At 38.5% G+C, this 16,230-nt stretch overlaps 1 protein-coding gene across 2 annotated transcripts; it reads right to left on the reverse strand.

The window, feature by feature from the left end:
• Positions 1–622: 622 nt before the first annotated feature.
• LOC135115193 (myb/SANT-like DNA-binding domain-containing protein 4) lies at positions 623–9,876 on the reverse strand. 2 transcript variants are annotated; one of them, XM_064031699.1, is made up of 4 exons: positions 9,504–9,876; positions 4,590–7,678; positions 4,143–4,266; positions 623–3,916 (listed from the first exon to the last, which is right to left on the reverse strand). In XM_064031699.1, the coding sequence occupies exons 2-4, from the start codon at positions 5,020–5,022 to the stop codon at positions 3,607–3,609; spliced, it is 867 nt and encodes a 288-aa protein (XP_063887769.1). In that variant the 5' UTR covers positions 5,023–7,678; positions 9,504–9,876; the 3' UTR covers positions 623–3,606. The 2 variants fall into 2 exon arrangements, with proteins under 2 accessions (XP_063887769.1, XP_063887770.1); XM_064031700.1 differs by lacking the exons at positions 623–3,916; positions 4,143–4,266 and having other exon boundaries at positions 7,025–7,678.
• Positions 9,877–16,230: the final 6,354 nt, after the last annotated feature.

Raw genomic sequence — 16,230 nt, forward strand, 5'->3', positions numbered from 1 at the left:
CTTGTAAGGTTGCTTTTGAAGTATTGTGAAGCTTCATTTTAATGAGTCCCAGCGAAGCAGACGAATATTAACCCGTCACCCCAAAAATAGAGGCTCGGAACTAAGTGTATAATTGCTAGTGATCGTGAGAATATCATCTTTTATTCTCTCTCTCTCTCTCTCTCTCTCTCTCTCTCTCTCTCTCTCTCTCTCTCTCTCTCTCTCTCTCTCTCTCTCTGTTTATTAGAGAGAGAGAGACCACATGTCAATTTCTCTCTCTCTCTCTCTGTGAGGCCTGGATGAGATATTCAGGAGGAGTTGGACTGAGACAAACAACACAAATATACAAACAAGTGGTTTATTGAATTCTTTAGACATATACATAGACAACATATGATTTATACACTTTTGGTAATATATACATGTATGATTCTATATTCCTTTCCTTGGTTATGAAATGACATGTGGTTTCTCTCTCTCACTGTAGTTCTTATATTTAAGTTAACATCTTGGGAGGCCGTAGTGCCTGGGGCCGCAGTGACTAGGGTTGACGGTGAGAGAGGCCGTAGTAACTAGGGCCGTAGTGACTAGGGCCGAAGTGACTGGGGCCGTAGTGGTTGAGGGCCGTAGTGACTGGCAACCATTAGGGTAGGTTAGGTTATCGCACCACCTTTGTTAATCTTACCTATTATTATTTTTGGTACTTTCAGCTATCTTAGCCTAACCTAACCTTGAATAAATAAACAAATAGAATAAATAAACAAATAGAAACTTACCTGATTGATTCTGCTCCTTGTTGATATTAGCAATCTTCTTCCATGAGTGGGACAGCACTGTAAACCATTTGTTTACAACTTCTTCAGTTCATTTCACATGTAAATTGCACGTATTTACAGAGTTCGTAATGTCTTCCCATGCACGTTTCTTATCTGCATGGGTCAGGGAAGGGTGAAACCGTCCCTTTATTATACATCGTTTTTCTGCCATGATGTTAACCAAGCGCAGTGTTTCATCACTTGACCAGTTTGGTTTCCTCTTCCTCCTTTGTTGAATGTTTGGAGTTGGGTCCATGGAGTTTAAATTGTTGTCGGGGTCTTGTTTACATATGAGCACATACTTCCTTTGAACGGCACACATTTATATTAATACTCATATGTAGATAAATAATACTTTAATATAATGACAAAATACATTTAAAATGATCTAAAATGCTTTTTTTTTTTTTATATCAATATTGAGTTTGAAATCACCTGATTAATGTATATAAATAAATGACGATGTCGAGAATATGCTAAATGTAGCGCCAGTGAGCGGAATCTTACCAAACAGCTGTTTGCTAGCTAACAGTTGCCAAGTTCCACTTTGTGCATACCTGTTAGCATTTCTCTGTTAGCTAGCAGAAATTATTAAGGCTAACAGAAAAGTTTTGTGTATACACAAAACTTGTTAGCACTAACAAATAGCTGTTAAGGGTAACAAATTCCTGTTAAGGCAAACATTTAGCTGTTAAGCACTAACAGTGGATACAAAAAACTTGTTAGGGCCTTAAAAGTACTGTTAAGGTAAAAGTGCTGTGGAGGACTATTAAGCTCTTAACAAATTCCTGTTAGTAGAGAAGATGGCGGAGCAACAACAACAACTTCAAAGACGACAGCGAGTGTATCGACAGTGACGGGACGTATTCAACGAGTACAGTGACGACGAACTCATCAAATGCTTCAGGATGAACTGTGCTGGTATAATAACTGTGGCTGATTTAGTGAGGGACAAACTTCAATCCCGTACAGAACGCAATCAACCACTGAGTCCTAAGACGAAGGTGGCAATTACCCTAAGATATTTGGCCACAGTTAAAATGCAGCAGTGCAGCAGTGACGACTTTGGGACCTCACAAGCAACAATCAGCCGTGTCATTACTCAGACAATTGATGCACTGTCAGACCATTGTAACTCAATTTGTAAAATTCCCATTGACTCGCCAAGAAGTGCAAGTGAAACAAGAAGAGTTCATGGAAGACTATAGGTTTCCCGGTGTTGTGGGTACCATAGATGGCACGCACATTAGAATTGTGGCTCCCAGTGTCGATGAACATTTATATGTAAATAGAAAACGATACCACAGCATCAACGTGCAAGTCGTATTCGATGCCAAGTACAGGATACTTGATGTTTTGGCACGGTGGCCTGGCTCTGTACATGATGCCAGAATATTGGACGAGTCTGGCTTGAAGGCACTTTTTGAACAAAATTTTGTCCCAGCTGGATGCTACCTTCTAGGAGACTGGTTATCCTTGCAAGGAGTGGTTGCTGACGCCTTATCTAAACCCTCTGGCTGGCGTTCAGACAAACTATAACACGTAAGTTAAAATCATGTTTCTTATGCTATATAGTACAGTTTATTTTAAAGGAGGAATTGTCCTCTCCAGTCTAGGTAGTAGTCATTACTTAATTTAATGTGATAACAACCAAAATACCAATACAGTATAGAATTCCTCTTCAGTACAGATTTCCTCTTCAACACTATGCAGCTTATAGATGCTACTGTATATACTGCAATACCTCACCTTATGATGGTTAACAATTCTTGCAGAGCACACAAGAGGACACGTTGTGTAGTAGAGAGGGGGATTGGCCAGCTCAAGCGACGGTTCCATGTACTTCATGGTGAAGTACGATTGTCCACAGAGAAGACATACAAAATCGTCTATGTCTGTGCTCTGCTCAACAACATGTGCAAGCAGTTTAACATTCCAGTGCCTATCAACGAGGAAGATGAACTGTTCCACAATGCAGCTGAAGGGGACGTAGGTGCATATGAAGAAGAGCCAGGTGAAGCAGAGATACCTCCTAATCCTGGCAGTACTGTGCATAAATATTTGTGATTGGTGCCAGTCTTATTTTCTAAACTACTAAATTTTTGTACATTAATTTATATTGCAGCAGACCAGTGGCTGAGTGAGGTATCATGAAGGTGTGATTGCTGTTGCAGTGCTCTCTCTCTACTAACAAATTTTTTTCCACTTATAGTCAAAAGTGAAAGATAAAGTGAATTGAAACAAATACAGTTTATAAAATAATATAATTTGTATTTTTTTTCCTTTACATACATGCTACAGTATATAATCTTGTGGATCTCATGAAGATTGTCCACCCCAAGCATGTTAGGGTGGACAATCTTCATGAGAGCGAGACTGGGGGTGGACAATCTTCAGCTGACCCGACCATTCCCTAACCTAACCTAACCTAAACTTTGGTGTTGGATGCCGAGAGCAGCTGAGGTGGACAATCTTCATGAGAGTGCGGCTCGGGTGGACAATTTTCAGTTGGGTACTCTGGGGTGGACAATCTTCATGAGATTCAATCTTGTTAATAATACTGCAATATACTGTAAAATCTTAATAAATAGAATAATATATTTTTATTTCCTCAGCATAAATTTCTACTGTACCAAAAATGAAGCCTCTATAATTCACTTATTAATTTTTCATATTTTTTGCTGTCAAAGACTGGTAATACTCGTATTCAATTTCAGCCATCATTAACTTCTGTTTAAGTTCAATGTTTCCCTTCAATGCTAACAATTTTACTTTCCTTTTTTCAATTTTTTTTACTTTTCCTTTTCAAGTTTCAATTTGCGTTTTTTCCAGCTTTGTATTGTTCATACTCATCACTGACACTTAAACACTTTCTTAGTTTTGGTGATGATATGCTTGGTTGGGCCTTAGAGGTTTCAGGTTCAGTTATGGTGCATTCTATAAAGGACCCATCCTCCAAGAGTTCTAAGTGCTGGGCCTTGTGCGAAGATTGTTGTGGTTGGGGCTGGACTTGGACACTTTGCCAATGAAGCTTATGGAGTTTACTATCATCCTCTACCTGTTGCTGGGGTGGTTCTTCTCCCAACTTTTCAGTGTCTTCCTGCCGTTGGGTCTGCAGCTTCCTAAAACCATTGCATAAATTTACCACAGTTAAAAACATGCAACTAATTTAATCTCACAAGGAGAAAAGTGCATATCAACTACAGTACAGTATGTAAAAATGCCTTGCTGAAGGATGAACTATCTGATAAAATTATATCAATGCAAATGTTAGGCTAAAACTGTGGTACACTACACAATAGAAAGTCCAATACAGTACACAGGACCAAAAAATTGCAAGAATCTTACCTCAACGTATGAAAGCCGAGATCATTCTGAATCACACCTATCACAGTTGCATTCTTCTCCCCTAATAATTCCTCAACTTTCATGTCTACTGGGTCAAGTGGAGGAGCTTGGGGGCCACCAGCACCTTCAAGAATAGTTAATCATATTTTAGCACAGTACTGTAAAGCTGCAAATATACAATATCACTACACATTACAGTACAATATAATTTGTATGTATGACTAAGTGTGCACTGAATTTGACTGCTACAGTACTTGCAACACATCTTTGTTAAATGATGCATGTTATTAATACTGTGAGAAGGAACACTCAAATGCTAAATTTCTAGCTTAATGAAAGCAATTGTGACAAGTTGATTAAGGTGAATAAGCAATAGGAATAACGTGAAAGCTATTTCGCTTATGTTAACTTCTTAAAACGGAGTATACAGTAATAAGTTAATCTTACCTGATTGGTTATATTCAGCCTTTATTGCCGAAATTTTCTTCCTCGATTTTGAGAGGACAGAAAACCATTTGGTTTCAACTTCTACAGTCCGCTTAGTCAGTGGATTTGTTCCATTAATGGCATCAGTTATGCTTTGCCATGCCTCCCTCTTGTCCTTGTGGCTTAAACTTGGTTTAAATCGCCCATTTATAATCAATTTTTTCTCCATAATCACGTTGACCAAGAGGAGTGTTTCCTCTTGTGACCAGTTTGGCTTCCTTTTCTTTTTCTGTGGTTCTGCCAAGTCTATATCCTCTGAAGTATTTGTTGAGTCTTCTGTAGGAAGATTTGTCTGTGGCGCGGCTGCCTGTACACTGTTTACAAACATACGGTGCGATGCGCTTTCGTCCAAAAATATCTGTCGTTGGTTAATAAGTACTCCTAAAAAAAACATACATACTCGTACGCTATTTATGTGCTATCATGATACTATATTAATAAATTTTGAACAATGCATTAATAACACTGTTTTATGTGTGCAATTTTTAATAATATGCCCATTTACATGTTCATAAGCTGCTAACTTCAGCATTGTTTAGCGGGACTTGACAAACAACTGTTTACTAGCTAACATTTGCTAGTTAAGCATTGGTGCATTACTTTTAGTGATTTTTTGTTAGCTAGCAGAGATTGTTAAGGGTAACAAAAAAGTTTTGTGTACATGGGCCCTGGATATTTACCTCATCTCTGAGTCTCACCACCTCAGCAGCAGCTGAACATCTTCAATAGGCACCAATGTAGCACTTGCCTTTGAAGTGAGGAATTAAAAAATTCTCGTATTGTTCCCTGTCGGTCCGATGTTTGTTTACATACAAATAAGGCGGGAGAGGTCTCGTTCATACGATACTAGATGTTGTGCTCATCAGTGGGACTTGGCGGGATTTTTGAAACATCAGCCTGCCTTTTATATTCATTAGTTATTTTCATCATGGCATTGCTTGTGTAGGCCTATTTGTATGGTGATATTAATTTTCCTTAAACCAGCCTAATTTCCTCGGAAAATCCATCTACTTTGCATTCGATTTCCTCAGATTTTCCTTAAAAATGCCACTTCCTTAGATTTTTCCTCAGATGGGCTCAGATTTCCTTGTCTGAGGAAATTTCTTTAGAAAATGAGAGCTATGGTTAAAACCAGTGACAGACCTCGCTAGACTTTGCTTCGCCAAGATTGGCGATGGAATCGTATTGGAATAGCCTGGGGAACGTGAGTAGCCGAGAGGCCTCCCTTTCCCATGAGAATCGATTTTTTTCCTACAAATTATCAATTTTTTGTAATAAATAGAATACACATTGTAGTTTTTAAACTCTGAATAGAACAATGTAGTAAATAAAATACTATACTTGCATTGCTTTCTCAAGACCATCGTGATTCTAGCGGGAGATCAAGACAACACCAGGCGCCCCAGGTGAGTTATTTTAATTTCAGTTTCTATTATTTTGATTTGAATATCATTTTCGTTGAAAACATCTTACCATTTCGTGTTTTGATGATCGAGTTTTTACTTTGAGCTGTATAAATGAGGGTGGAAACGCTGAGGTGCTCTGCAGTGAGGTGTGTCAACTCAATCCTTGTACCCCTGCACCTCCGTTTATTTCCCTGTGCTGTGTTTGTTCATCATTTACATTAAAATAGGTTTTGTCTCATGGCATAGTTAGAGTAGTTTCATCATCATAGTGTCAAGAAGCTATGATTGTGGTTTATTTCATTAGTACACAGGTACTGTTTGTTATACTTGACTGCTACATTGATTGGGTGAATGATTATTATTGTTACCATGCATTTTATTAGGTTATGGATCCACTGTTAAGCCCCCCATTCACGCAATAGTGTTTAGCAATGGTAGGGTTATGGTATGGTCAACTGCGCAAACCTATACCCGAGTGGGTAGGCCACTCACGTTACATTCTTTGGCTCAGTTTTTCTCATCATTTTGAATTCGAAAGATGTCTCTCTCTGATTGTTTTTCATCTGACGATTTAGTAAATGTAGCGCTGGCACTTACATTACAAAGAAAAAGGAAAAAAAAAAATCAAGATGGTGCAAGCCATGGCTTTTGAGGAGGGATAGCTTATCCCATGAAGGATTGTTAAATGAACTTCGTTTGGAACCTGTCGATTATTTCAATTACTTGCGAATGGATGAGCAAACCTACTCAGAATTGTTATCACTATTGACTCCATTAATTAAAAGACAAGATACCGTCATGCGAAAAGCAATTTCACCCCATGAGAGGCTTACAGCGACCCTTCGTTTTTTTAGCAACTTGGAGATCATATGAGGACTTAAAGTTTTCCACTTCAATCTCTCCCCAAGCTTTAGGAGTCATCATACCCGAGACCTGTGTCGCTATCTATAGAGTGCTTGCTAAGGATTATATGAAGGTAAGAAATACTGCTTCAATTACTTGAAATTTAATCAATATGTTTATGTGTTTACAATTAATGCATTAATTATGAAATTGTGAACCTTGAAAGTTAGAAAAATAAGTTGCTAGGTCCTCTTGTTGGTTGCCTGCAGAGCACTCAACAATTTGCAGAACGTCAGTTACTCGTTGTGAAATTATTGTATTTGGCCCAAGGAGCACTCGCTTGCCCTTGTAAATGGCATCGCTAACTATGCGACAACATTCATCGGCCTGTGTTGGGTCCAGTTTTGCTAACTCTTGCGCCCATACTTTTGCATAATGAGTGAACTCTCTACTAGCTTCCTCTTTCGAGGCAATCTGCTTAAGAAGCAGATCTAGAACACCCTTTTGGTCTGCTTTCTTCCGTCGCTTTTGAGGCTGAGTTTCCTGAAACTCACGTTCAGTTTGGCCTGAAGACAGGCTGGGAAGTTGGCCCTTAAGACGGGCCGGGAGTTGGGCCTGAAGATGGGGTGGGAGTTGGGCCTGAAGAAGGCCGGGAGTTGGCACTGGAGACGGGCTAGGAGTTGGCACTGGAGACGGGCTAGGAGTTGGCACTGGAAACGGGTTGGGAGTTGGCACTGAAGACGGGGTAGGTGTTGGTGGTGCAGTCTGGAGAGTGGTCCATGCCCAACTCGAGTCCTCACCCTGCAGAAACAAAATGAATGATTCAGTGAATAAGAATACACAATAGGGAGTCACTCGTACATGGACAAGTTAGAACAATGAATAAGAATACACAATAGGGAGTCACACATACATAGACAAGTTAAGAAATGTTAGTTATAATATTGTCAATTTGGCAAGGTGATAGAATTTTAATTGACGTTTACTAGGACATTTTTCGGTATTTCTTTACTGTCACACCAGCACCGAGTTCCATATTTATCTTTGCATATTTAGGTACAATGAAGCATTCTCAGACCTTTTTCAAGAATAACGTTTCTGTCGCAAATGCATACTTTTCGAGATATTTGACTTTGAGATTCCTATTATTTTCTTATGGCAATAATTCCTTTTCAGATTTATTTACACTTTAACGGTGGAGTTTTGGCTAGTTTAGGTTAGGGTACGTTATTTTTTGTTAAGGCAGGTTAAGTTAAGGTTTGGTTAAGGTTTAATTAAATAAAACAAAATTTTTGGGTTCCAAATGATTTTTTTTCGCTTATTTTAATTAAACCTTAACTTAACATAGCCTAAAATGACTTAACCTAACCTAAACTATCCTTTTCTAAATCGTTGAATGCACTAAGCTAATTATTGCCATAGGAAAATAACGGGACCTTCAAAGTCAACTATCTCGAAAAATATGTATTTGCGACGGAAACGTTATTCTTGAAATTATAATGCTTCATTGCACCTAAATATGCAAAGAAAACTGAAACTCGGTGATGGTGTGAAAGTAAAAATTTACCCATTTTTCATTTAACAGTAAATTAAAAATGAAACTAAAGTTTTCACAGTATTATTTAGTCACTAATATTGCAAAAAATTGGTAAATCTAGGTACCTAATGGCCATAATTATATATATAATAACTTATTTTATTTCTTTTTCAGTTTCCAAAAGACGAAAATGGATGGAAAGTAATAGGACGAGAATTCGAAGTACGCTGGAACTTTCCCAACTGCCTCGGAGCGATCGATGGCAAACATATTGCAATAGTTCTCCCTCCTAACTCCGGTTCTTTCTACTATAATTATAAAGGTTTCCATAGTGTTGTTCTCTTGGCAATAGCAAATGCAAACTGAATTTCTGATGTGTGACGTTGGTACCAACGGTCGTATTTCTGATAGCGGAGTCTTGGATAACACTAGATTTGGAGAACTTCTCATAGAGGAAAAGCTAAATTTACCTGGCCCGAAAAGGCCAGACAACAGTTCAAAGATGCTACCCTACGTGTTCGTGGGAGATGAGGCCTTTGCCTTGAGGAAGGACATTTTGAAGCCTTTTATTTAGTTCAAGGGAGTTGACAGAAGAACGACACATATTTAACTACAGGCTTTCGAGGGCTCGAAAGGTGATTGAAAATGTGTTTGGCATTGTCATCACGCTTTTGCGTTTTTTTCTGCCCCGATAAATCTGAAAGTGAGTAATATAGATAATGTTGTTTTAGGCTGCTGTGTTTTACATAACTACTTAAGGAAGAAAATTGGTGCAAGCTATTGTCCACTTGACAGTGAAGAAGATAATGCTGTGGAACAACGTAATTCATTTTGTCCTCTGCAACAAGGCCCAACAAGAAATTCCACTATGGGCCATGAAAGTAAGGGATACTTTCATGGCCTATTTCAATGATGAAGGGGCTGTACCCTGGCAAGCGACCCAGGGGTAATATGTAAGTTGGGTAAATGTGACTTTTGGGAGCCTAACCTAGCCTAACCTATGTGACTCCGCAGGTATGTGAAAAAAATAAAATAGGTTTTGACTCAATACAATTATAATGTGACCAATAAAGTGTTAACTTTACTTACTGTTTCATTGCTGTCCTCAACAAATGTAGTTTCATCCAACGAGCTGCAAGTAGCACGAGGAACATCTTGGTCTATCAAGAAATCAAATGAATGAAAATACCACAAACATGGTTTGTAGATCTTATCTTCTCCTGAGCCAGATTTTTTTATTGCTCAACTTTTTGTTCTTCCGCACTGCACTGCGCATAGCATTTATCTTTTTCACTATCATATCTCGATCTGCATTCGGTATTTTCTCTGAATTTTTTCACGAGTTCCACGTGAGCCTCATTTTTTTTTTTTTTATTCCTATTTGAATATTCGTGGCTTTTCACTTTCCACAAACACGGAAAACTTCTATACAGTTCTATCATTTCACTCAAAAATTCTCTAGTAAGTTTATTTGCCATATTCTGAGATATGCACCTGAAAATAAACAACAAATCAACGAAATGATGTAATATATTTTTCACGTGCTCTCGAGTTCCTTTAGTCAAAACTGAGCAAATGTGATGAAAACACCCACTCACGGTTATGGTCTGCGTTATGGTACAGCCACAAGCCGCGAAAATATCAAGCACGTTGGATATTGTTATGTTATGGTTCCGTCCAACTGCGCAAACCAAAAAAATACCCACTCACGCTACAGTAACTGCCCAATTATACTGAACCATACTTGAACCGTAGCTATTTTACGTTGCGTGAATGGGGCTTTAGAATTTGAGGAGTTGAAAGTGCTTAATGATGCAGAAATAGATAGGGTCAGGCTGCCAAGAATTCTGAACGATCACTTGGATTTGTTCTTGACACTGAAAAAGAATATACATCCTGGTAGGTACACAATATCCAAGGAAGATGCAAAATCCTTGCTCACTGATTTATATTTACCAGAGGGAAATGATTGAAGAGTACAATAACTGTAATCCTTACATATATGGTAAATGTACTTAAAAAAAAAATGTTAAGTAGTGCTTCATTTAGGAGGAAAATTAGGCTAGAGAATGTTTGGCGTTTTGTTTTTCTTAATATTATTAAATGCCATTCACATGTCTTTATATTAGGTTTTGTTGATTAGATGATTTACGTTAAGTTTGATTAATTTACGTTACATTATCTTAAATTGTATTATTACAGTAAGTTTGGTAAAGTTAGGTTACGCTTGGTTAATGAGGCTTTTGTAACACACACACACACACACACACACACACACACACACACACACACACACACACACACACACACACACACACACACATATATATATATATATATATATATATATATATATATATATATATATATATATATATACTGTATAGTGTATATGGTTATGTACATAATGATAGCTTGAAGAATTTCTTAGTCTATTTTTCCTCTTAAGTGCAGTTACTCATATTAACACTGTTGACATGGGTGACAGATTGTCATAGGTTCCATTACTTTTTCAGATTATGGATCCACTAGTAGAATTTGAAGAGTTGGAAGTGCTTGAGGATGCAGGAGAAAGACTGCCGAGACGAATTTTGAAAGACCGCTTGGATTTGTTTACAAGACTGACTGAAGGGGAATTTACATCTCGGTTCCACATAGGCAAGGGAACTGCAAGGTCTTTGCTTGCTGATTTACATTCACCAGAGGCAAATGATTCAAGAGGTTAGTACTATTATTGTAATTCTTACATATATGGTAAATTAACATGTCAAAATGTGAAAGTCACTCCCTTGTACCTGAGCAAAATTTTTATATCCCATCATACACGATTTATCATATTAATGAAGTGAAAATCCAATCTTGTACGTTAGATAAAAGTATCAGTTTGATAGGCAAGGTTAATAGATTTTTAACGCTGACATTTTATTCCCTTTCCATAGGCTGTCCAGTGCCACCTCACCTTCAACTCCTCATCACCTTACGATTGATGGTAACTGGGGATTTGCAGCTCACAATTGGGGATAACTTTGACATCTCGCAACAGTTTGTAAGCTCAAGCTCCCCACATACTGTACGTGCCATTGCTGCTTTATTTTGGCACATAATGTTTCCTGAAAGGCATCAGATGCAGCCTGTTAAGGACAACTTTTCTGCTATTTCTGGATTTCCCAGTGTTGTTGGTGCAATAGACTACGCATATTCCCATTCAGAGTCCAGGTGGTTCCGAAACCGAACAGTATCGGTGCGGAGTTTTTTTTTTTTTTTCTTTTCATTAAATGTACAAGCAGTGTGTGGTCCAGAATTTTTTTTTTTTTTTGTCGTTTGTCGGTGGCCAGCCTCAGTGCATGATAGCAGGGTATTCAGGAGCAGTTCTTTGTGTGCTCAAATGCAATAAATAATTCAATAAAATTCCACACATAGTCCATCTTTACCGATCAATATTGGTCCATCTCTCCTGATTGTCAGGGAGAAATGGACCAGTATGCCATGGTGACAATACCATAATGCCAGGAACAGAAACACTTTCCAAATAATTGTTTGTCATGTTTATAGCCTAATATAAGCAATTCCTTCAAAATTATCATCAATCATAGGGAGCACTAGCATGGGACAAAAGTCATGAAATAATTTTTTGACTGGCAAGAAAAAAAAATTACACTATATCAATGAAAATACTTACGCAGCGGCAACAGAATTCCTCACAGGCCAGCAAGTGGGACGCTAGCAGACGGTGACGATAACTGTGACATCTAGCGGTAGGTGCAGAAATTACGCCATTGGTCGGTCTCACCCAATGGTCCATCTCCCTCGGAATTATCATATATATATATATATATATATATATATATATATATATATATATATATATATATATATATATATATATATATATATTGTGGCGGTTCCTGTCGCGGGATCACATGTGTCATATTATTAGTGCTGGGTCAATCAACAGACACTATCTTGTATCACAAGGGACTTTATTAGTTCCTCTGTACCACATTTGCCTCTTGCATGGGCGTGAAAGCTACAAGTTATACATTATAATTAATACCTAACCACACAATTATATAGCAGTATGTGGTTCACTAATCTTCTTTGAAGGTATTAATATAATGCCTCATTATCTTACTGCGTAGTTTCTAAGAAATTACGTACACACATCTTCAGATAATGTTTCTTGCCTATACGCACTATAATTCATTTTACTGTTTATACATGCATATTCTAGACACAGTATGAAAAAAAAATATATATGCTAGATACCTTTTTGGCTTCAAAGGGGGAGCTTAAACCTTAAATCTAAGAATAATCACTTGCTGTGTCTTGTTATGGCTCACATCTTGGTATGTAATAACAATAAGTATAATGAAAGCTACATGCTTGCATTCAAATCCTTTGTAACAAGCATGATGCTACCTGATCCTCTTACAGTAGGATTGAATAGTTTATCCTGTATACATAAATAAAATATTATAGAAAATACATTATTTTAAAGGTACACTTGTTTATATCTACTTAATGACTTTTACATGGCTCCCCTAATTTGGTACTGGCACAAATTACTACTTATACAAATTCATTATTGCATTATAATACTGATGTCAGGTCTCACAAAAGTACAAATCACATTTTTATTCTTGGCATTAAATTAGAGACTAGACACAATATAGTAACACAAAAATAGAGAAATAACATCTTTCTTACAAGTTAAACACATGAAAAAATAAGGCACATTATTTGGTCTATTAGGCCAGACTTGCAACCTGATTCCTTACTGCTACTGTCACTGCCTTTGATTCTTTGGTTCCTCTCTCTTGGTCTCGACCTAATACTAACATTAGTTTATGTACAGGCCTTTCATACTCTGATCCATCACTGGCTTTCACCTTCACTTTCCTTGTGGCTTCACGCTGTTCTTGTTAACAGTATATAACACGAGCAAGTAGCCACTGATTTCTTGGCAATAAGTCATCCACTACGATAACATCATCATCCTCCTTGAGATTTCTTCCAAGTTTTGTCCACTTTTTTCTTTGCTGTTGAAGTGACAGGAACTCTATTCTCCATCTTCTCCAAAACTCATTTGCTAAATACTGCACATGCCTCCACTGTCGTCGACAGTATGATTGTTACTTTAATTAATGAGACACACTCAGCTTGCCCATACGGATGCAGCATGATGCAATATGTTATTGCTCTGCTGCACACAAAAATTCACCTGCTATATACTAAACATACAGAATATTTATATCCACTTACCGTCTCCTTATGTACTCCCAAGCCCGTTTGAGCTGTGTTACTGTCCTGGGACGTTCAGCAGAGTAGCTGAGGTTGAATTCAGCAGCTACTTCCTCCCAAGCTTTCTGTTTTTTTCTTATCCCGTTGAAGCCTGTAGAATGATCCAACAGGATTTTCTTTGAAGTTATCACCTCAGACAGTCTCTGGCGTTGAGTATTCGTGAGTGCGACAGCTTTTTCTCGTGGAGAGAGGAGGAGAACAGAAGAGGCAGGCACACTCATGATAGCGGCGAAGCTGTGGGGGAACTAAAGGTAGCACGTGGAATTGTTTATATGTGCTCAGGTCAATATCGGGAGCAAAGGCTGCCAACTCTTCCGATAACCTCGCACGAACGTCGGGTTGCCGTTTTCTGTTTAAAAAATCAGTGCGCCAGTTTCGTAGTAGGATGCCCGACGGTGGGGATTCGGATTGCGGGCCAGTAACCCTAATGTTTAATGAATGGGCTCTATATATCTTGAGGTACAAAACTGGCAGGTGGCAGGACTACGTTGAAGTAGAGTGTCAAAATTTGACTTGGAAAGAGGCTCTAAAGAGTCTGGAGTCGTTGTGTCTATGTAAGTCAAATGATGACTGTTGACTGTTGCCTCTACCTCAGTCATCAAGGTTCTCAACAACTCATCATTCAGTTGCTGAGCATTTTTCACAAACAGGGCTGAAAGTGTGTTCCTTACAGTGCGAATCATTCTCTCCCAGACTCCACCCATGTGACTTGCATGTGGAGCATTCATCTTAAATCTCACAAAGTCACAGTTACTCTTCAGCAGTTCTCTTGAGAACTTAGTTATCCATTTCTTCTAAGGCTGCATCAAGTTCATTTTTACACCAGTGAAGTTGTTTACCGTGTCTGAGCTCAATTATCTCACTGGGTCTCTTCTACATAACAAATCTTCTAGCGGCAGTGATAAAAGGAAGGTGTTGTCATAGAGTTAGAAGTTTTAATATGAATAGCGTTTGAGGCTAGACAAGTGAACAGGACACCCCAGCGTTTTTATTCTGATCTTCTATCTTTGATATAGAATGGACCAAAATAATGCAGGTTCAAGTCTATCTTCTGGTAAATCTGCCATTTTCTGCTCGCTTGTTGAACCTCGTGAGTTTGTGACAGGTTACGCACTTCATCACGTAACTTCCTCACAGCTGCCTGAGTTCCTTTAATACAAACGCCAGCTTGTCTGATGGTATTTAAGGTCATGCCACGTCCAGAATGCCCACTTTTTCATGGAAGTAGTTAATCACAAGGTTGGTTACATGGTTGTGTCTGGGCGGTATGAGTGGGTGTTAGATGTCCTCATGGAATGTGGCTCTTCTAATACGACCACCAACTCTCAACAAATTGTTGTCATCAACAAAGGAATCTAAAGATCACAAAGGACTTTTCTTGCTTACCACAGATTTCTTGCCATCAGGCCCCTTTCTCTTTACCACATGCATCTCCTTATGGAAGCTTTGATCTTGCACCATCCACAGAATGTGATCACATGCTTCCTGTATTTCTTGAACATTAACAGGAGTGTAGTGCTTCTTCATACCCTTAGGTTTCAAGTATATCTTGCCTTCTGACTTCCGTGTTATGCATTCCTTTAGAATCCTCTTGTATCGAAGAATGATTGCAATTGCTCTTTTTGCTTTGAACCAACTTGAAAAGTATTTCAGTCTGTCCAGGACATTCTCTTATTGCAAGATCTTGGTATCTGTACTGTAGACTGAAACTTTTTTTCACCTCCAGGTCATGTGGAGACAACTCAATGTGTTCGGTGGATGGCAACATTACTTCATTGCTTGAGAGAAACTCTGGAGCCTTCCACCACAATCTGCATTCCTTCGGCTCTTGAGCAGTCAATCCTCTGAAGGCATAATCAGTTGGATTGTGATCAGTTTCCATATACCTCCAGTCTATAGAAACAGTGTAGTCTCAGATCTGCACTCAATTGGCAACAAATATGTGGAACCTTTTGCTTTCATTTGCAATGTATCCCAGAACCACCTTGCTGTCAATGTATAGTACTGTGTGATGTCTTTACACTCTAACTCATTACACAGGAAATTGCTCACTTTCACTGACATTGTGGCTGCTGTCAATTCCAAACGTGGCACTGTAACTGGCGTGGGAGGTGTAACACGTGACTTTCCCATCACCAGAGTGATGTTAACACTACCTTGATCATCTATCAGTCTTAAATAACTACACTCTCCATACCCAGAGAGACAAGCATCAGAAAAGTGGTGTAGCTCGACTGTCTTGGCAGGACCAAATTTTTGTGGCTTGTAACATCGTTGTATTTTTAGTTCGAGACTCAAAATATCACTCCTCCACTTCTCCCAATCAGCTCGTGTAGCATCAGGGACTGGGTCATCTCAACCATGTCCATCACGGCATAGTTCTTGCAAGATGAGTTTCCCTTTAAGGAGAGTAGATGATACAATTCCGAGAAGGTAAAAAATGGATCTGACTGTAGACATAATTTTTATTTTTTTTTTTTTGTAGGAGGGACACTGGCCAAGGGCAACAAAAATC

This window comes from Scylla paramamosain, chromosome 29, assembly GCF_035594125.1.
Source record: "Scylla paramamosain isolate STU-SP2022 chromosome 29, ASM3559412v1, whole genome shotgun sequence".
Taxonomy (NCBI): Eukaryota; Metazoa; Arthropoda; class Malacostraca; order Decapoda; family Portunidae; genus Scylla; species Scylla paramamosain.